The 22,086-nt window shown below is 43.2% G+C and overlaps 1 protein-coding gene across 3 annotated transcripts in view; it reads left to right on the top strand.

The window, feature by feature from the left end:
• Positions 1–462: 462 nt before the first annotated feature.
• Positions 463–22,086, top strand: part of PARP6 (poly(ADP-ribose) polymerase family member 6) — a 44,512-nt gene continuing 22,888 nt past the window's right edge. For 2 of the 3 annotated variants that reach the window (XM_060755332.2, XM_060755334.2), the window contains exons 1-10: positions 465–850; positions 5,967–6,251; positions 6,375–6,452; positions 10,438–10,532; positions 11,897–11,957; positions 13,876–13,966; positions 14,187–14,253; positions 15,748–15,897; positions 18,102–18,279; positions 19,252–19,305. In XM_060755332.2, the coding sequence (XP_060611315.1) occupies positions 6,249–6,251; positions 6,375–6,452; positions 10,438–10,532; positions 11,897–11,957; positions 13,876–13,966; positions 14,187–14,253; positions 15,748–15,897; positions 18,102–18,279; positions 19,252–19,305 (777 nt within the window). In that variant the 5' untranslated portion in view covers positions 465–850; positions 5,967–6,248. Of the gene's footprint in view, positions 851–5,966; positions 6,252–6,374; positions 6,453–10,437; positions 10,533–11,896; positions 11,958–13,875; positions 13,967–14,186; positions 14,254–15,747; positions 15,898–18,101; positions 18,280–19,251; positions 19,306–22,086 lie in introns of all 3 variants that reach the window. The other variant, XR_009630175.2, reaches the window with a different exon arrangement.

A 22,086-nucleotide genomic window follows, 5' to 3' on the forward strand; every position in this document is an offset into this window, starting at 1 on the left:
ACAAAGAGCCATCCAGCCATAAATATAGATAGATAGATATGATCCACACACACAGAGATATAGTATCATAGATTTGAAAGGGACCCTTAAAGAAGGACAATGATATGTTGCATGTTCCAGGGTGGGCAAACCAGACAATCTCCACATCAACACTGACAAAGAAACAACAAGGAAGACTGGGCCACAGCAATGCCTGGCAGGGGACGGCTAGTATACCTAAATATAGGTATAAATATCTATATTTCCAATATCTCCACATCAGGATGTCTACTTTTGTGCTTGACCCCTTTTTCTGGTGTTTGTGTAGAACATTGGGGTGCAATATGGGCCTTCCTAAACAGGCGTCCTCGCCATAGCCATTGTCCCATTTTCCAAAGTTGTGCGTACTGATGAGCGCATGTCATTGCAGATTGGTACTGCCTCTGTTCTTTCTCAGTAGCTGTGGCTGGAGGCTTGTTGTGCGACTGTGCGTCCGTCTGGCCAAAGGCCTGGCGGACAGTGCCTTGCATGCCCCCCGTGTGTGCGCCTCCATCCTCTATGGCTGCCTCTCGCAAGACCCATGCTGCAAGCAGGGAGGAATCACATGACGCCAGCCTGGCTCTGCACTGAGCATGGGCAAAGCCATCTGGGCCACAGTGCGCCTTGGTGAGAACAACAAAGCCAGCCGGAGGAGCCAGCCAACCGTCCAAGCCTGCCTTTTGTTTCCTTCCAGTCCACCGGCTTCAATGCTCTTTTTCATCTGCTTCCTTGGACATCAGCAGGCATCTCTTTCCTTCCTCGGCCTCTTGAGAGCAACACCACATCATCCGATCCATCGTCCACTTACCTGGGGCCTTCCATAGCAGTTAGTGTAAGTATTGCACAGTGAAAGCCTTTTGTGTTTTGGCCATTGATGAGAAATGTAGCATTGGGGGGAAAAGGCAGGGAGGGAGAAGGGTTGCATTTGCAGCCATTCACTTCTCTCCCTGACTCTGCATCCGTCAAACCTAGATTTAGCCATTCGTTTCTCTGTTTTGCACCCGCCAAGCCTAGAAATAAAAAAGCCTGCCTTTATATCTTGCCAGAGATTATTGCAGACAGGGGCTGGCTTCTGTAAAAATGCCACTAACAATTCTGTCGCTGTTATTTCTCTAGGATATTCATTGATCCTCGGGCCTGTAATGCTGCATTTGGAAATGTATGTCTGTGCTTGCAGTAGAGATGTTGAGAGAGAGCATATTCAGAGCTCTCTCGGTGTTCCCGAGAAGGCCTCGGTTCCCTGATGGGAAAGCTCTGAATGAAATCTAGGCTCTAGTTGAGAGCAAGGTGTTTTCCATGGCAATCTCTGCAACAGGTGCTTCCTGGAGGCCTCCATCCCCGTCTCGGCTTCGGCCAGGGGCCATCCAAGAGCTGGAACGCACCTCTCCGAATGGGAATTGCAGCAAAGCGCTCTATTTGAATTTTTCTTTGTCAGCTAGCTGTCCCCTGCCAGGCATTGCTGTGGCCCAATCTGGTGATCTGGAAAATAAAGTAATGAGAAAGTGTTGGTTTCTAATATATGTAATGTCTTGATGCTTCTGGGTAAACAGTATTTCTTGCTGTATCTTTGTCAGTGTTGATGTGGAGATTGTTTGGTTTGCTACTCTGGAACATACAACATATCATAGTCCTTCTTTAGGGGTCCCTTTCAAATCTAGGATACTACTAGCCGTCCCCTGCCACGCGTTGCTGTGGCCCAGGCTGTGTATATGTGTTTTGTGTTTACATATATATGTATAATATGTGTGTGCATATATTTGTGTATATGTGTATTTGTGTGGTTATGCACATGCATTGTAATGTATTTTTGTTTTGCTTTTTAAGTCCCTTATGCTATGTTTTTCAATATTTTTATGAGTGATGGTCACTCGTTGGCCTGACAGGTGTCTTGTGTCCAAATTTGGTGTCAATTTGCCCAGTAGTTTTTGAGTTATGTTAATCCCACAAATGAACATGACATTTTTATTTATATAGATAAGGTATCTGTGTGCGTGTGAATCATATCTATCTATCTATATCTATGGCTTGATGGCTCTTTGTCAGGAAGGCTTTGATTATATTTTCTTGACCTGGTGAAGGGAGTTGGACTGGATGACCTTTTCTGCTGGTCATGGGGGTTCTGTGCTTGGCCCAATTCTATCGTTGGTGGGGTTGAGAATGCTCTTTGATTGTAGGTAAACTATAAATCCCAGCAACTACAATTCCCAAATTTCAAGGTCTATTTTCCCCAAATTCCACCAGTGTTCACATTTGGGTGTATTGAGTATTCGTGCCAAGTTTGGTCCAGATCCATCATTGCTTGAGTTCACAGTGCTCTCTGGATGTAGGTGAACTACAACTCCCAAACTCAAGGTCAGTGCCCACCAAACCCCTCAAGTATTTTCTCTTGGTCATAGGAGTTCTGTGTGCCAAGGTTGGTTCAATTACAATCGTTGTTGGAATTCAGGATGTTCTTTGATTGTAGGTGAACTATAAATCCCAGTAACTACAACTCCCAAATGTCAAGGTCTAGATCCCCCAAACTCCACCAGTGTTCACATTTGGGTATATTGAGTATTCGTGCCAAGTTTGGTCCAGATCCATCATTGTTTGAGTCCACAGTGCTCTCTGGATGTAGGTGAACTACAACTCCCAAACTCAAGGTCAATGCCCACCAAACCCTTCTAGTGTTTTCTGTTGGTCATGGGAGTCCTGTGTGCCACATTTAGTTGAATAACATCATTGGTGGAGTTCAGAATGCTCTTCGATGGTAGGTGAACTATAAATTCCAGCAGCTACAACTCCCAAATGACAAGATCAGATTTTTAGTGATGGTCACTCCGTGGGTTAGGAGGTGTCTTGTGGCCAAATTTGGTGTCAATTCGTCCAGTGGTTTTTGAGTTATGTTAATCCCACAAACGAACATGACATTTTGATTTATATAGATGGAAAACCAGACAAGCATTTCCCTTCTCTGAAATTCTAACTGGACATTTACTCTGAAAGGGCCCTGATGACAAAGCAAAGAGGGATCTATCTCAGGGAGGCTGGGTGTCAGAGAAGAGCACTGCCTTCAAAGCGTGCCATTTAGTACGACTGTATTTTTATGGTCCAGGAGCTGGAAGAGGAAATTGTGAGAATTTTGGCTTGGGGTGCCGTAAATCTAGCTAGGATTGTGTTGTGGAGATTGTTTGGTTTGCTACTCTGGAACATGCAACATATCATTGTCCTTCTTTAGCGCTCCCTTTCGAATCTATGATACTACTATCATTTGGGGGTTTCCAGGAAGATTTAGCCCAGTGTTTCTCAACCTGGTAACGACGCTCCATGCAGTCATGCTGGCCACATGACCTGGAGGTGTCTACGGACAATGTTGGCTCTTCATCTTAGAAATGGAGATGAGCACCAACCCCCAGGTTGGTTACGACTGGACGTAATGTCAGGGGAAACCTTAACCTTTACCTTTCTCAGCCTGGGGGTCGCGAGGATGTTTCAGAGGGGTCGCCAAAGACCACCAGAAAACACATTTTTGATAGTCTTAGGAACTCCTTTGGGAGAGAAGATCTCTCTGCCTTTCTTTCTCTTCCTTTTTGGAAACAGATGGCAAATCCTAAATCCCTCCAGTATTTTCTGTTGGTCATGGGGGTTCTGTGTGGGAGGTTTGGCCCAATTCTATCTTTGGTGAGGTTCAGAATACTGGGTTGTTGTAGGTTTTTCCGGGCTATATGGCCATGTTCTAGAGGCATTTTCTCCTGACGTTTCGCCTGCATCTATGGCAAGCATCCTCAGAGGTAGTCAGGATGCTTGCCATAGATGCAGGTGAAACATCAGGAGAAAATGCCTCTAGAACATGGCCATATAGCCTGGAAAAACCTACAACAACCCAGTGATTCCAGCCATGAAAACCTTCGACAATACGTTCACAATACTCTTTGATTGTAGGTAAGCTATAAATCCCAGAAACTACAACTCCCAAATGACAAAATCACCCCACCCCACCAGTATTCAAATTTGGGCGTATTGGGTATTTGTGCCAAATTTGGTCCAGTGAATGAAAATACATCCTGCCTATCAGATATTTACATGACGATTCATAACAGTAGCAAAATTACAGTTATAAAGTAGCGACAAAAATAATTTTTATTTATACATACACTCATATACATATACACATACACACATACATACACACATGTATATATATACACCCAAGCACACACACATACATAAACACACACACACACATATACACATGCACACAGAAATATACATATACACACATACATGCACACACACACAAATATGCATATAGACAAGCACGCACATATACACAATATATATATATATATACACACACATAAACATCTACACACACACATGTGCACACACATATATACACCACACACACACACACACACACACATATACATGCAAACACACAAATATACAGATACACAAATATGTACAGACATATAAACACATATATACACACACAAACACATATATACAGACTAGGCCACAGCAACGCGTGGCAGGGGACGGCTAGTAATAATAATAATGATAGTAATAGTAATAATAATGATTTGTCTCTACCAGTTATCACACCACTGCAAGAGAGAGGTGATACTACTACTACTTAAATATAACGGCGTCACTATCTTATCCCTCCATAGTGACAATTTTGCATTTTGCACATTTCACACAAATATATACACACATATATGCACATCTACATATACACATATGCACACACACACATATATACACAAACACACATATATACACAGATACACACATATATACACACATATAAACACATATCCATATGGACAATTTTGCATTTTGCACATTTCACACAATATATATACACCTACACCTACACATATGCACACACATATATACACCCCCCACACACATATATACACATGGAAATACACATATATACATAGATACACAAATATATACACACATATAAACACATATCCATATGGACAATTTTGCATTTTGCACATTTCACACAAATTTATACACACCTGGAATATTGTGTCCAATTCTGGGCACCACAATTCAAGAGAGATGTTGATAAGCTGGAATGTGTCCAGAGGAGGGCGACTAAAATGATCAAGGGTCTGGAGAACAAGCCCTATGAGGAGCGGCTTAAAGAGCTGGGCATATTTAGCCTGAAGAAGAGAAGGCTGAGAGGAGATATGATAGCCATGTATAAATATGTGAGAGGAAGTCATAGGGAGGAGGAGGGAGCAAGCTTGTTTTCTGCTTCCTTGGAGACTAGGACACGAAACAATGGCTTCAAACTACAAGAGAGGAGATTCCATCTGAACATGAGGAAGAACTTCCTGACTGTGAGCGCTGTTCAGCAGTGGAACTCTCTGCCCCGGAGTGTGGTGGAGGCTCCTTCTTTGGAAGCTTTTAAACAGAGGTTGGATGGCCATCTGTCAGGGGTGATTTGAATGGAATATTCCTGCTTCTTGGCAGAATGGGGTTGGACTGGATGGTCCATGAGGTCTCTTCCAACTCTTTGATTCTTTGATTCTACATATATACACCCCCTATAAACACACACACACACAGACACACACAAATAGACACATATACACACATATAAACACACACAAAACACAGCAATGTGTGGCAGGGGACGGCTGATGATGATGATGATGATGATGATGATGATGATGATGAAGACTTGTCTATACCAGTTATTACACCACTGCAAGGGAAAGGTGATACTACTATGTAGTACTACTTAAATATAATGGTGTCACTACCCTATCCTTCCATATGGACAATTTTGCATTGTGCACATTTCAATAAGGGATGCTCTGTCTGTATCATCAAGGAAGATATAGGTTCCCCCCCCCCCCTCAATCTACCTAAACTATAGGAGTTTTCCACATCACCACAATGTCTCAGATTCGACCCCTCCTTTTTTCTTCCTTCCTTTCTTCCAGGAGGCAGCGTTTATTTTACAAAGGCCAATGAGAACGCCCTGACGTCAGCCATTGTTGCTCTCCATCTTCCTGGGTACCGCGAGTCGGTTGCCGGGGCAACGGGAGAACTTCCTCCCAGGCCAGCTCTCCATCCTGAGACCAAGGCCCGCCTCTTTCTCTCTTCTTCCTCTCTCTTTCTTGGGTGGGAAGGATGTCTGTCTGGCAGCTGCCTGTCTGTCTGGTGATGGCGTGGAGGGGGAAGGCCTAGCCCTGAGCAAGGAACGCCTCGGAAACGCCAAACAAATGGTAAGCCGTGAAAACTCCCCTTCCCCGCTCCTCGGCAGCATCCCACCCACATCTTCCCCATCCACATTTGGGAGCATTTCATCCACTGGACACAGACCTCTCAGCCTCTGCCTTGCCTTTCAGGACATCAAAGGCCAGTACTGGACCGACGATGATTCCGATGGAGAAAATGAGTCGGAGGAATTCCTATACGGAGTACAGGTAAGGCGCTCGGTAGCAAGCAGTCTACTGGCTGAGGCCCCATCTACACCATCTCCGAGTCCAGATTATCTGCTTTGAACTGGATTATAGGGCAGTGTAGACCAGGCATGGGCAAACTTGAGCCCAGCAGGTGTTTTGGACTTCAACCCCCACAATTCCCCTTCCTTTCCCCCCTCAGCCGCTTAATGACTTAATGTCATAATAATAATAATAATAATAATAATAATAATAATAATAATTTATTTATTTGACCAGTCATATGACCATTTCAAAATAGAACACGAATAACAGATGAGGCAAGAAGGAGAGGATTTAATATCCAGGGAAAACCCTTATCTTTACTTATTGATTGGGTAATGTGTTAACTTGTTAATTGTTGTTACATTATTGCATTGAATTATTGCTGTTTTTTATTGGTTGTGAACCGCTGTGAGTCGCCTTCGGACTGAGAACAGCGGTATATAAGCAAAGTAAATAAATAAATAAATAAATAAATCTTTACCTTTAATAATGGTATTAGTATTACTACCAGTGGTGCTAGCACACTAATACACTTTATTAGTAATGTTAATAATAATAATAATAATAATAATAATAATAATGATGGTGGTCTCACTGGTGATCGGCACACTGGGTGCAGTACCTAAAGACCTTGGCCTGCACTTAATCACAATCGGTGCTGACAAGATTACCATCTGCTGGTTGCAAAAGGGAACCTTATTGGGATCTGCATGCATTATTCGCTGATGCATCACATAGTCCTAGACACTTGGGAAGTGTCCGACATGTGATCCAATACAACAACCATCAGAGTGATCTTGTCTGTTGTGGACTCATCTTGTGTTTCGAATAATAATAATAATAATAATAATAATAATCGGCACACTGGGTGCAGTGCCTAAAGACTTTGGCCTGCACTTAAACACAATCGGCGCTGACAAAATTACCACCTGCCAGCTGCAGAAGGCCACCTTTCTGGGATCTGCATGCATTATTCGCCGATACATCCCACAGTCCTAGACACTTGGGAAGTGTCCAACTTCTGATCCAATTCAACAGCCAGCAGAGTGTCTGCTGTCAACTCATCTTGTTGTGTTTCAAATAATAATAATAATAATAATAATAATAATAATAATAATAATAATAGAAAATCAGGAGGCAGAGGGCTTCTGCAAGTGAAACTAATGGTAGAAGAACATGCACTGGCAGATTATGAGAAAGGCAGTCAAGAACCAACATTGAGGGAAATCAATACTAGTAATGTGCTGTCACGCCTGGGCCTATAGCAGTTGGCTTTAGAACAGGATGTGCTCTTTGTGCCCAGCGGGAAGCCGGGGTGCCTCAAGTGAGAGGCCCTAAGGATTTTCCTATACAGAGTCTTTAGAAGCTTGAAAGGTTTAACAAAGTCCTTTATTATTGCTTAAATCTTCAACAAACAATCAAATACTTCTTAGATCTTCAACAAATCAAACAAATGTTTCAAGGCCTTGAATCAACTGGTGGGCACCTTGCTTGGAGAACTATTTCTTTCTTTCACAAGGAAAACCCTTTTTGACCCCTCCCGGGCAATCTGTTTTCTAGGCTCTGCTGGTGTGGGCCCTATTCCCGGCTCCAATTGCTTCTGGTTACCCGAGTAGACCTACCAGCCAAGACTGTGTAGATTTTCCAGCTGGAGTCCTTTTGGATTTTCTCCACAAATGATATGGATCTGTATCTTTAACCCCAACAAGGGTTGTGCTGTAAAACTGTTTTCTTTAGAAGTTTTAGGGCTGTTTCCCCCGATGTTGTGAGAAACGAAGCTTCTCTACAGGTGGGGAAAGCTCACATCCTGTAATTGGGCTTCCAAAACTGAAAGACTGCCTGAAGTCTTTCTTTTCCCTCCCAGAGCCCTGGGGAAAGGGGCAGAACTAAAGAGCATAATGATGACTGACGAGTCATTGGCCCTATAATTGCAGAGCAAGGGAAACCACCTCATTGAAAAATGCATGGAACCTTGGAATACATGCAAACAATAAAAAGAAAATGAAGTACCAGCACAAGTAAACTGCTTAAAGTGCAAAAGACAAAGAGGGAATACCGTAAAAACACATTCCAAAGCAGAAGAGAAAACTGGCGAAAGAAGGCTCTCCATGGACAGTTCCTGGGAAAAATTGAGAGCCAAATTGACAAAGAAAAAAACATGGCTGTGGCTCACAAATGGAACTATGAAAAAGGAGACAAAGGAGGGCCTGATTCTGGCAGCCCAAGAACAAGCCATTCCAACCAAGGCCATCAAAGCCAGAATTGAAAAGTCGACGACAGATCCCGAGTGGAGACTCTGCAAGGAAGCAGGTGAAACAACAGATCACATCCTGAGCTGCTGCAAGAAGATCGCGCAGCGGCACAACACTGTGGCTCAGATGATTCATTGGAACTTGTACCACAAATACCATCGGCCTGCGACAAAGAACTGGTGGGATCACAAGCCAGAAAAAGTTACAGAGAATGAACACGCCAAACTCCTCTGGGACTTCCGGATTCAGACAGAGTTTTGGAGCATAATACTCCTGACCTAACATTTAAAAAACAAAGTATGGATTGTCGATGTTGCAATCCCAGAAGGTGACAGCAGGACTGAAGAGAAACAACTGGAAAAGCTGACACAATATAGGGATTTAAAGTTCGAACTGCATAAGCCAGTCAAGGTGGTCCCAGTGGTGATCGGCACACTGGGTGCAGTGCCTAAAGACCTTGGCCTGCACTTAAACACAATTGACGCTGACAAAATTACCTTCTGCCAGCAGCAGAAGGCCACCTTACTGGGATCTGCACGCATTATTTGCTGATACATCACACCATCCTAGACACTTGGGAAGTGTCCAACGTGTGATCCAATTCAACAGCTAGCAGAGTGATCTTGTTTGCTGTGGACACTTCTTGTGTTTATAATAATAATAATAATAATAATAATAATAGTAATAATAATAATAATACCCCATTACAAAAGCCAGCATGGCAAGCTTGTTTGCTGTGTACTAATCTTATTGTGTTTCAAATAATAATAATCATCATCCTAATCATGCTGCAAGTTCCTTCTGGTCTACAAGAAGCACTGCCTCAATACCAAAAAAGTGGGTGCTAGAAACACTATCATACGAAATCTGACTGGCACAACCTGGGGATCACAACCAGATACAGTGAAGACATCTGCCCTTGCGCTTGGCTACTCTGCTGCTGAGTATGCATGCCCAGTGTGTAACACATCTCTCCATGCCAAAAACAATGGATGTGGCTCTTAATGAGACATGCCGCATTATCACAGGAGGCCTACACCCTATGTTGCTGGAGAAATTATATTGTTTAGCCCATATTGCACCACTTGACATCCATCGGGAAGTAGCAGCCTGTAATGAAAGGACCAAGGCAGTGACATCTACAGCCCATGCTCTGTTCAGATATCAACCAGCACGCCAATGTCTTAAATCAAGAAATAGTTTTCTAAGTTCTACAGAGATATTTGAAGATCTACAGAGATATCTACAGAGATAATAATAATAATATTTGCTGGAACACCTCAGCAAGCAAGAGTCCAAAAGTGGCAGGCTCAAACCCAGAACCTCAATCCATGGCTGATACTAAATGAGAGACTCCCTCCTGAGCACACAGAAGACTGGGTGACTTGGAAGGCACACAACGGAGTGCACTCTGGCACCACGAGGTGCAGAGCCAACCTTAAGAAATGGGCCCACAAAGTGGAATCCACGACATGTGAGTGTGGAGAAGAGCAAACCACTGACCACCCGCTACAATCCAACCTGAGCCATGTCCCATGCACAGTGGAAGATCTTCTTATAGTAACACCAGAGGCACTCCAAGTGGACAGCTTCTGGTCAAAGGCCATTTAATAGAATGCCAAGTTTTTAAACTTTGGGTTTTCTCAAATGCATTGGTTCTCCCCTGATACGATAAACAAATCATAATCATTGTTTTGCATGTATTTCTGCAGGGAACCTGTGCGGCAGACCTGTACCGTCACCCGCAGCTGGATGCAGACATTGAAGCCGTGAAGGAGTTGTACAGTGAGAATTCTGTATCGGTCCGGTGAGTATTGTAGCCTCGATTGGTCCTAATTTAGAAATCCTAAATGAAGCTTGACTATATTTCAGTTGCCCATTTTCCTTGATGTTTAACTGCCACCCAGCTTTTGCCCTTTCTTCTTTCACCTTGATTAGAAAGCTCCTCAGCTCCTTCTTGCTTTCAGCCATCAAAGTAGTATCATCTGCATATCTGAAGTTGTGAATGTGTCTTCTTTCCCAGGTAGAAATACGTAAGATTTCTGGGGACAGGCAAATTTATGGAGGAGACCAGGGTTCGCCTCTTGGCCATGAAAATCCAGCGAGTGACCCTTTGCCCATTACAAAAAGGACAAAGTCCTTCATCTATTCCTCATTTAAAAACATCAGCATTTTGAAGGAGTAGATTTCTCACTCATTGTCTCTTGTATCAACCTCTTTCCAACTTTTTAAAAAAAAACATGTCAGAAGCGACTTGAGAAACTGCAAGTCACTTCTGGTGTGAGAGAATAGGCCATCTGCAGAGATGTTGCCCAGGGGATGCCTGGATGTGTTACCATCCTGTGGGAGGCTTCTCTCATGTCCCTACATGGAAAGCTGGAGCTGACAGACGAGAGCTCACCCCATCTCATGAATTCAACCTTCAGGTCAGCAGTTCAGCTGGCACAAGAATCATAGAATCCTAGAGTTGGAAGAGACCTCATGGGCCATCCTGTCCAACCCCATTCTGCCAAGAAGCAGGAAAATTGCATTCAAAGCACCCCCGACAGATGGCCATCCAGCCTCTGTTTCAAAGCCTCCAAAGAAGGAGCCTCACCACACTCTGAGGCAGAGAGTTCCACTGCTGAACAGCTCTCACAGTCAGGAAGTTCTTCCTAATGTTCAGGTGGGATCTCCTTTCTTGTAGTTTGGAGCCATTGCTCCATTGCATCCTAGTCTCCAGGGCAGCAGAAAACAAGCTTGCTCCCTCCTACCTGTGACTTCCCCTCACATATTTCTCCATGGCCCTCATCATGTCTTCTCTCAGCCTTCTCTTCTGAAGGCTAAACATGCCCAGCTCTTTAAGCCGCTCCTCATAGGGCTTGTTCTCCAGACCCTCGATCATTTTAGTCGCTCTCCTCTGGACACATTCCAGCTTGTCAACATCTCTCTTCAATTGCAATGCCCAGAATTGGACTCAATATTCCAGGTGTAACTTTATAAGGTCTTCAACTCTCGCTGCCAAAGAGTGCTGGTGCCCCACCAAACTACAGATGCCAGGATTCCTTAGGCTTGAATCATGGCGGTTCAAGTGGGGCCAAAATGCATTCATTCTACAGTGTCAGAGCACACTTTGGCTCCAACTAACCAAGCATTTTCTCCTAACTCCCATTTTCTTTTTTTCTTGCACAGAGAATATGGGACCATCGATGATGCCGACATTGACTTGCATATCAACATAGGCTTTCTAGATGTAAGTTGCAGGACGCATTCGTGCACGTGTTTCACAAAGGTGGTCTTGTTGGTCGGAAAGGGACTCTATGGATGCTTGTGGGATTTTGTTCTGCTTTGCATCCATCTTTGCTGTGTCCACGAGCCTGGAACCTGGCCCAAGCATCTCTAGGCTTGGAATAGTGTTGGTCAAGATTTGCTATGTATCGACAAGGCTGTTTTGGTAGCTACCGGCTCCTTAATATCCTTCCCCTCTGAAAAACCAAAAAAATCAATATTCCAAAACTAAAATGTTATGGATTTTGGATGAAACAAGGCAGATTTTTCCTGTTTTTTTTTTACTGGTTGCCAATGTGTTGTTGAAGAAGGAACTATTACAACGTACAGCTTTGATAACTTATATATATATATATATATATATATATATATATATATATATATATATTTACAGTATTTATATTCTATCCTTCTCACCCCACAGGGGACTCAGGGCGGATCACAATGCACATATACATGGCAAACATTCAATGGCATAGATACAACATATATAGACAGAGACACAGAGGCTATTTAATATTCCAGCTGCTTCATGAGGGTATTCTGGCCATCAGGGGAGCTGTCGCTTCACCGTCCATTTGAGACACTGATGGAGAACTTCCTCATTCTTTTGCTTGCTTGCTGGAGATTTTATGGTGTCATAAATTAGTTAAATTAGGCTCTCCGCATAAACATTACCTAAATTTCCTACTTGACAAATGCAACTTTTTGAATCCCGGTCACCAGGGGAGCTGTCGCTTCACCATCCACTTGTGACACCGATGGAGTACTTCCTCATTCTTTTGCATGCTGCTGGAGAGTTTTATGGTGTCATAATTTAGTTAAATTAGCCTCCCCGCATAAGCGGTACCTAAATTTCCTACTTGACAGATGCAATTGTCTTTTGGGCTGCAAAAGTCAACAGCAAGCTAGACAAAATTATTATTTATTTATTTACAGTATTTATATATACATGGCAAACATTCAATGCCATAGACACACTACATATATAGACAGACACAGAGGCAATTTAACATTCCAACTTTTCATGAGGGTATTCCAGCCACCAGGGGAGCTGTTGCTTCACCATCCATTTGTGACACTGATGAAGTACTTCCTCATTCTTTGAAGGCTTGCTAGAGATTTTTATGGCATTGTAAATTAGTTAAATTAGCTTCCCCACGTAGGTGGTACCTAAATTTCCTACTTGACAGATGTAACTGTCTTTCGGGCTACAAAGGTCGACAGCAAGCTAGACAAATAGCCGGAAGATCACTCCAACCCGAGCTGGCTTTGAACTCATGACCTCTCGGTCAGTAGTGATTTTAATGCAGCTGACTCCCAAGCAGCTGTGCTACAACCCAGTCCACTTTTTCTGTCCTAATGTTAAATATTGAATGTTTTGAAAATGAAAATTTCCATTCTGGATTTCCTTATGCCACTATCTCCCCATTTGGCACCCTGGCATAAGATCCTGTTCCAAATATAATGTAGTGTCTTATTAACTTTACCTTGGGCTTGGCCTCATGTTAGCCGCCCCAAGTCCCTTTTGGGGAGATGGTGGTGGGGTATAAATAAAGTTTGTTGTTGTTGTTATTGTTATTATGATCTCACATCAAGGCCTTTCTCCCACTGAGGCCCTCTCAGACTGAGAACTCTCTCAGACTGAGGCAAACTAACTCTGAGGCCTTCTCATACTGAGGCCTACTAACACTGAGGCCTTTCTCCCACAGAGATCTCTCACACTGAGGCCTACCTCAGACTGAGAGCTATTAGGCTACAAAGACACCTGATTATATTATATTGGGTATAAATAAAGATTATTTATTTGTTTATTTATTTATTTATTCTTTGGGTCCCTGGAGTGACTGTAATATCATATGAGTATGTGTTTGCCTTTTCAGGAGGAGGTGGCAACAGCCTGGAAGGTCCTACGGGCCGAACCCATTGTTCTGCGGCTGCGGTTCTCCCTTTCCCAGTATCTGGATGGCCCCGGTGAGTTGGTACCTTTGCTTATCACAAGGAGTGATGAACTGAAGAGGAATTAAAACGAATTCAATATCTGAGCCATCCTTCTCTAACCCTAACCATTGTCCTTGATGGTTGGAGATGGTGGGATGAGCCTTCCAATTCATCCCGAGAATTCCAGGTTGGGGAAGGTTTTCTTGCTATTTTCTGTGCACACTAACAAATGGCTCTGGTCTTTGATTTCCAGAACCGTCCATTGAAGTTTTCCAACCATCCAATAAGGAAGGATTTGGACTGGGGCTACAGCTGAAGAAGTGAGTAAGGTCTTCTGCTGGACCATGAAACTCAGCAATTTTTTTTCCAACCAGGACGGGCATCTATTGTGCGAGACTGATGCCACTTTAACTTCCGAGGCTCCATCCCAGAGACTCCCAGAAATTACAGACTGATTATAGGGCTTGGAAAACTATAGATCTCTCCTCACATAAATCACACAAACAACAACAACAACAACAACAACAACAACAACAACAGCCAGCAAAATTGCCAGCTGCAAAAGGCCACCTTACTGGGATCTGCACACATTATTTGCCGATACATCACACAGTCCTAGACACTTGGGAAGTGTCCGTCGTGTGATCCAATACAACAGCCAGCAGAGTGATCTTGTCTGCTGTGGACTCATCTTGTTGTGTTTCAAATAATAATAATAATAATAATAATAATAATAATAATAATAATAATAATGCCAGCTGCAAAAGGCCACCTTACTGGGATCTGCACACAGTATTCACCGATACATTATTATTATTATTATCATTATTATTATTAAACTTTATTTGTACCCCGCTAGCATCTCCCGAAGGACTCGATGCAGCTTACAAAGGCCAAGGCCTCAACACACAATACAACAATACAACAATACAAAACCTAATTAAAAACAATTAAAGCAATATAAACAACAGGCAATAACAATACACTAAGACACAATAAAACTGGGCCGGGCCAGAGTAATGGGTACAGGATTAAAAGTGCTGATGTGACGGGAGGTATATAAGGCATTATAGGGCAAGTGCAGTGTGCGGTGTGCAGCAATCTTAGTTCTAGTAAAGTGCTTCTGGGACTTGGTATTGGAGATTTCCTAATCCGGGAAGGCACATCGGAACAGCCAGGTCTTCAAGTTCTTTCTGAAGACTGCCAATGTAGGGGCCTGTCTAAGATCTTTGGGGAGGGTGTTCCAGAGTCAGGGGGCCACCACGGAAAAGGCCCTGTCTCGTGTCCCCACGAAACGCGCTTGCGACGCAGACGGGATCACGAGCAGGGCCTCTCCAGATGAACGCGTGGGTTCGTAGATGGAGATGGGGTCACACAGGTAGGATGGTCCCAAAACTGTTCAGGGCTTTGTAAGTAAGCACCCGCACCTTAAATTGGGCTCGGAAATTGGGCTACATCACACAGTCCTAGACAGTTGGGAAGTGTCCAATGTGTGATCCAATACAACAGCCAGAGAGTGTCTGTTGTGGACTCAACTTGTTGTGTTTCTAATAATAATAATAATAATAATAATAATAATAATAATAATAGAAAACTATAGAGCTCTCCAACTGAGAATTATGCATTCCAGGATTCTGTAGCAAGGAGCCATGACAGCTAAAGTGGTATCAAAGTGCTATAAGTGTGTTGTGTAGTTATTCTCCTTCTCTGCCCTTGGTGTGAACCCTACTAGATCAATGGAAAGCTGCAGAGGAAGTGAGCAACCCTTCAGGGTGGGTTTACCCTGCTAACCATGTTTGTGACCTTCCCCATAGGATCCTGAGCATGTTCACATCTCAGCAATGGAAACACCTCAGCAATGACTTCCTCAAGACTCAGCAAGAGAAGCGGCACAGCTGGTTCAAGGCCAGCGGCACCATCAAGAAGTTCCGCGCTGGCCTCAGCATCTTTTCACCCATCCCCAAGTACGGCCACAGTCTTCCCATCTACTTTCCCTTGAGGCTTTATTCCCCCCCCCCCCTTTCCCTTTACCTTGAACCCCAGCTTGGAGGAAAAGGCAGGACATAAATAAAGCAAGAGAGAAGTGGTAAACAAGAAGTATATATAAGGAATTCAGGGTCCAGTTTCCCCCTAGTCTCCGGTAGGCTGTGCATCTCAAGGAAACCCAATTAACTCCATGTATTTTCTGTTGACATTTTGAGAAGGACTGCAGAATGAAATGATTTGTTGTTGAAGGCTTTCATGGCCGAAATCAATGGGTTGGAATGAGTTTTCCGCGCTGTATGGCCATGTTCCAGAAGCATTCTCTCCTGATGTTTTGCCCACATCTATGGCAGGCATCCTCAGAGGTCGTGAGGTCTGTTGGTAACTAGGAAAATGGGGTTTATATATCTGTGGAATATACAGGGTGGGAGAAAGAAATAATAATAATAATAATCATCATCATCATCATCACCATCATCATCATCATCTTTATTTGTACCCCACCACCATCTCCTCCAACGGGGACTCGGGGCGGCTTACATGAGGCCAAGCCCAAACAACAAATTACAATAAAATAAAATACAAATTGCAATAAAATAAACAGCATCACAGTTGACTGCTGGAGGCAAGTGTGACTGTAATGACTGCAATCATAATATTTTGTATATTCATATAATATTATAATATTGTAATGTAATACAAAATAATAATAATAATAATAATAATAATAATACAATATAAAACAGTAAAGGTTTTCCCTTGACATTAAGCCTAGTTGTGTCCGACTCTGGGGGTTGGTGCTCATCTCCATTTCTAAGCCAAAGAGTCGGCGTTGTCCAAAGGCACCTCCAAAGTCATGTAGCCAGCATGACTGCGTGGGGTGCCGTTACCTTCCCGCCAGAAAGGTACTTATTGATCTACTCACACTTGCATGTTTTTGAACTGCTAGGTTGGCAGAAGCTGGGGCTAACAGCGGGAGCTCACCCCGCTCCCCGGATTTGAATTTTATATTTCATATTATAAGTAATATTACTAATAATATTACAATAAAGTGGTATAGTACGATATAGTAATATATAATAATTATATTGTGCTATGCCGATAATATAATATATTGTAAGCCGCTCTGAGTCCCCTTCGGGGTGAGAAGGGCAGCATATAAATGGCATAAATAGATAAATAAATAAATAAGGTGGCCAATTGCAACATTCACACCTGCCTCCAACAGACAAGAGTTCTTTCTCCCACCCTGGACATTCCACAGATATATAAACCTCACTTGCCTGGTTTCCAACAGCCCTCACAACCTCTGGGGATGCCTGCCATAGATGTGGGTGAAACGTCAGGAGGGAATGCTTCTAGAACATGGCCATACAGCCGGGAAAACTCACACAGCCAACCCATGAAAGCCTTTGACAACGTATCTCCATTTCCTTCTGTAGTCCCTTTTGTGGGGTCTGCACAAAAGGCTAAAACAAACACATTGAAAGGTCAAAAATGACAGCCACAAAAACAAAGTTGCTAGAGTATAACAACTACTTTCACAGTAAGTACCGCGAAACGAAACAGGAAATAACACTTTCAAACTAGGAACAGAAAACTTCAAATTTTGTTACGTAGTGTGATTGAACAGGATCAGGGATCTCAGGAGAAATGGCTACGTTGCTTTGCCCTAATCCTCTGCAACTGTAGCAAGGAGTTTCCTAATAGTAGAGACAGCTTTTCCTTTCCTACTAGGAGAAGGAATCTCTGGGTGTTTTTTGTGTGTGTCAGGAGTGACTTGAGAAACTGCAAGTCACTTCTGGTGTGAAAGAATTGGCCATCTGCAAGGACATTGCCCAGGGATGCCCGGATGTTTTACCATCCTGTGAGAGGCTTCTCTGCATGAGAATTGGCTGCCTGCAAGGATGTTGCCCAGGGGACACCTGGTTGTTTTACCATCCTGTGGGAGGCTTCTCTGCATGGAAATTGGATGTCTGCAAGGACGTTGCCCAGGAGACACCCGGATGTTTTGCCATCCTGTGAGAGGCTTCTCTGCATGAGAAGCTGGAGCTGACAGACAGGAGCTCACCCTGCTCCCCGGATTCGAACCTCCAACCTTTCGGTCAGCAGTCCTGCTTTCACAAGGGTTTAACCCATTGAGCCACTGGGGTCCATTTAGTAAAACCTGTTCTTTCACCTCCAGGTCTCCCAGCTTCCCCGTCATCCAAGACTCCATGCTGAAGGGCAAACTGGGCGTACCTGAGCTGCGGGTCAATCGGCTCATGAACCGCTCCATCTCCTGCACCATGAAGAACCCCAAGGTGGAGGTGTTTGGCTATCCGCCCAGCACCCAGGCAGGTGTTGCCCCATTCAACATCCTGGTGAGTTTCTTCTTTGTCCTTGTCTCCAGGTGTTTTGGACTCCAACTCCCACAATTCCTAACAATCTCAGGCCCCTTCCTTTTCCCCCTCGGCAGCTGATTGGTTGAGCATGCCAGGAGCCAGAATTCTGATTGGCTACTGCGTCTAGCTTGCTGTTAAGACTAACGGTTTTAACTGCCACTTTCACCTCGGAGAGTGAAGAGAGCGCTGACTGGAAACAGCCAGGAAAGAAATGGCTGCCAACTCTCTGAAGCCTAATAATTTCTGAGGCATGAAACATGACACTGTTTTAAAAGGACTCTTTATTCCCTCTATTCTCAGTGTGAATTCAGAGAGACTGCTGTATATATTGTAGCCCTGTTTGACTTTTGAGCTGAAGTAAAGTTACTGTTATTCGTTACACAAATCTGAATGATGCATTATTGTACTGCCAGGTATATTTTGGTTCAGATACAGTGGTAAAGCTTCTGTTTATTTACGTTTACAACCTACAACAAACTTGGACCCTCTAGGTGTTTTGGATTTCAACTCCCACCCTTCCTAACAGCCCCAGGCCCTTTCCTTTTCCCCCTCAGCTGCTTAAGCGGCTGAGGGGGAAAAGGAAGGGGCCTGAGGCTGTTAGGAAGGGTGGGAGTTGAAGCCCAAAACACCTGGAGGACCCAAGTTGGCCCAGGCCTGAGATAGACTAATATACACAGGGGATTTTGTTGGATTGGGTGGGCGGGGGGGAAGGTTGACATGGGAGCAATCTGTTATGAGTGTGGGTTCTCATAGAGATTGCCTTAGAATACCTTGAAAGGTAATAGCACAAAAGCTTGGAAAGGTTCCTTTTTTTGGATGACATATGTGTCTATAGGGCTGTGTTGTGAAATTTCTGAGTATGATAGTCCAGAAATAGAAGCTGTTTCAAGGACTGTAGCAGACGAGTTGCGAGTAGCTCTTAACCAGTAGACTCTTGTCTGGTCTCTGCAGGTTGGCGGCCACTGCAAAAACATCCCCACCTTGGAATATGGTTTTCTCGTCCAGGTGAGTACATTTCACTTGGCACATTCCATAATATCTGAGCACCAAAATACTTTAATCGATCATTTTTCTTCCATTTTTTAATTGTTTCAGCATTACAACATCTTATTTACATGCATTTTCCATTGGTGCTCAGACTTATGGACACCTCATTCACTTGTAGCATTTCCTTTATTTGCACCTTATCTTTTTTTAAAAAATATATCTTTATTGTAGTTTTACAAAAATAATTATGCAGAGGGAAGGGTGGGGCAGGGGAGGTTGTGGCTAGGGTGGGGGGGGGAGTGGGTGAGTTACGGGAAAGGGAAAAGAGGGAGGAAGGAGGGGGTGGTGTGTTGACTTCCCGAACGTCCTTTCGGCGTATCCCGTGTCTTTCTTGCTTATCGTTAACTTTGAGTTTTATGTCTCGGCTCTTACTCTTTGCATTCCTCTTTCTTCCATTGTGTTTTTAATTGCTTTTGTGGTTCCAAATGTCTATAAGGTTCTTAGTAATTCTTCATAAAGTCCTCGAATTGTTTCCAGTCTGTTCTTCTTGTTGGGATGCCTGAGTAGTCTTTTAGGTAATACGTTACCTTGTCCATGTTTTTTAAGTCACACAGTTTTAATAACCAGTCTTCCATTGTGCTGGAATCTTTTTGTTTCCATTTCCTGGCGTAAACGATTCTGGCAGCTGTTGAACAGTAGCTGAAGAGTATGTCTTGGTTTGAGTCAAGGTTGATGTCGCTATCTGTGATTCCCAGCAGGAAGTATTCCGGTTTCAACTGGATTTTTGTATTTAATATCTTCTGGATGGTTTCCTTAATTTTTTTCCAATAGTCTTGAGCTATTGGACAAGTCCACCAAAGGTGGTAAAAAGTTCCTACTTGGGATCTACACTTCCAACATTTGTTTGAGGTTTTATTATACATTAAGCTGAGCTTGTGCGGTGTTATATGCCATCTATATATCATTTTGTAATAGTTTTCCTTAAGATCCGTAGCATACATGTACTTCATCTTGTTGTTCCATAGTTGTTCCCATTCGTCATAGTTTATAGATCTTCCGATGTTGACAGCCCATTTTATCATACTTTCCTTTATAACTTCCTTTTCCGTTGCCCAATCCAACAGGATTAAATAGGTGTTTGTAATATTTTTCCTATCTCGTCTTACTACGGTTTCCCAGAATTTGTCCTTTTCGCAGAACCCTAAATCTTTATTTTTCTTGAAATATGCATTCAGCTGTGCATATTGAAACCAGGATATGTTATTGAAAAATGATGAAATTTCTTCTTGCGGTTTCAGGGTGAAAGTGCCGTTAGTTTTCTTCAAGATCTCTCTGTATTTGGGCCAGCATACCCCCCCCCCCCCAAGTAGTCTTCTCTGCTGGGCCTCCAAGGGAGTTTTTGGATATAGTCTATCTTTGTACTTGGCCCATATTTTTATCAAAGCAGATCTTACGAAGTGGTTTTTGAATTTTTTTTCAATTTTAACCTTCGAGTACCAAAGATAGGAGTGCCACCCAGATCTTAGGTCAAACCCCTCCAATGTGAGAATTTTGGTCTTGTCTAATCGTATCCAGTCCTTGATCCAAGTCAGACAACACGCCTCATAGTATAGTTGGAAGTCCGGAAAACCAAATCCACCTCTTCTCTTTCGATCAATCAAGTTTGTGAATTTAATTCTTGGTTTCCGTCCCTTCCAGATGTATTGTAAAAGGTCTTTTTTCCAGGTCTTAAATAGTTTGTTTGTTCTTATTACTGGCAAATTTTGAAAGAGGTATGTCATTTGAGGGAGGATATTCATTTTTACGGCTGCAATTCTCCCTAGCAGCGATAGATCTAGGTTCCTCCATCTCTTCATTTGCACCTTATCTTTATTTTGCACCTTATCTTTATTTTGTTGTAATTACTGGGATGTATAATTCACTTACAATCAAAGAGCATTCTGAACTCCACCAATGATGGAATTGAACCAAATATGGCACACAGAACTCCCACAACGAACAGAATATATATATCAGTGATTGGTTTGGGGGGGGGGGGGCGCGGCAAAATACTGTTTGCTTACTGTTGAAGATTACCTAGGACCACCTTGACAGCAGATACATATTATTCAATACAACCTACCATACTTTTGGCATCTAGTGTTATTTTTCTGCTTATATATATTTTCTAACCCTCACCGGTGTTCCATACTGCTCCAAATTGCTCAACATTGGGGTTTTTTCCCTTCATTTTTCCATCCCCAGGCTATCACTGCTTGTCTTGCTAGGAACATAATTTTGAACAGGTCTTGATCTTTTGTATTGATCTTACTATTCCATAACACTCCCATTAACATCCATTCTGCGCCCCCGGTGGCGCAGTGGGTTAAACCCCTGTGCCGGCAGGACTGAAGACCGACAGGTCACAGGTTCGAATCCAGGGAGAGGCGGATGAGCTCCCTCTATCAGCTCCAGCTCCTTATGCAGAGACATGAGAGAAGCCTCCCACAAGGATGATAAAAACATAAAATCATCCGGGCGTCCCCTGGGCAACGTCCTTGCAGACGGCCAATTCTCTCACACCAGAAGCGACTTGCAGTTTCTCAAGTCACTCCTGACATGACAACAAAACAAAACAAAAACAAACCATCCGTTCTACATTTACTTGGAGCGGTATTTTACGTGTTGTTGAAGACTTTCATGGTCAGAATCACTAGGTTGCTGTGAGTTTTTCAGACTGTATGGCCATTTTCCAGAAGCATTCACATCTGTCCCAGTATTTTAAAAAACTCTAAAATCAGAACAGTAAATAAAGAACAA

Source organism: Anolis sagrei, chromosome 9 (assembly GCF_037176765.1).
Source record: "Anolis sagrei isolate rAnoSag1 chromosome 9, rAnoSag1.mat, whole genome shotgun sequence".
NCBI classification, from domain to species: domain Eukaryota; kingdom Metazoa; phylum Chordata; class Lepidosauria; order Squamata; family Dactyloidae; genus Anolis; species Anolis sagrei.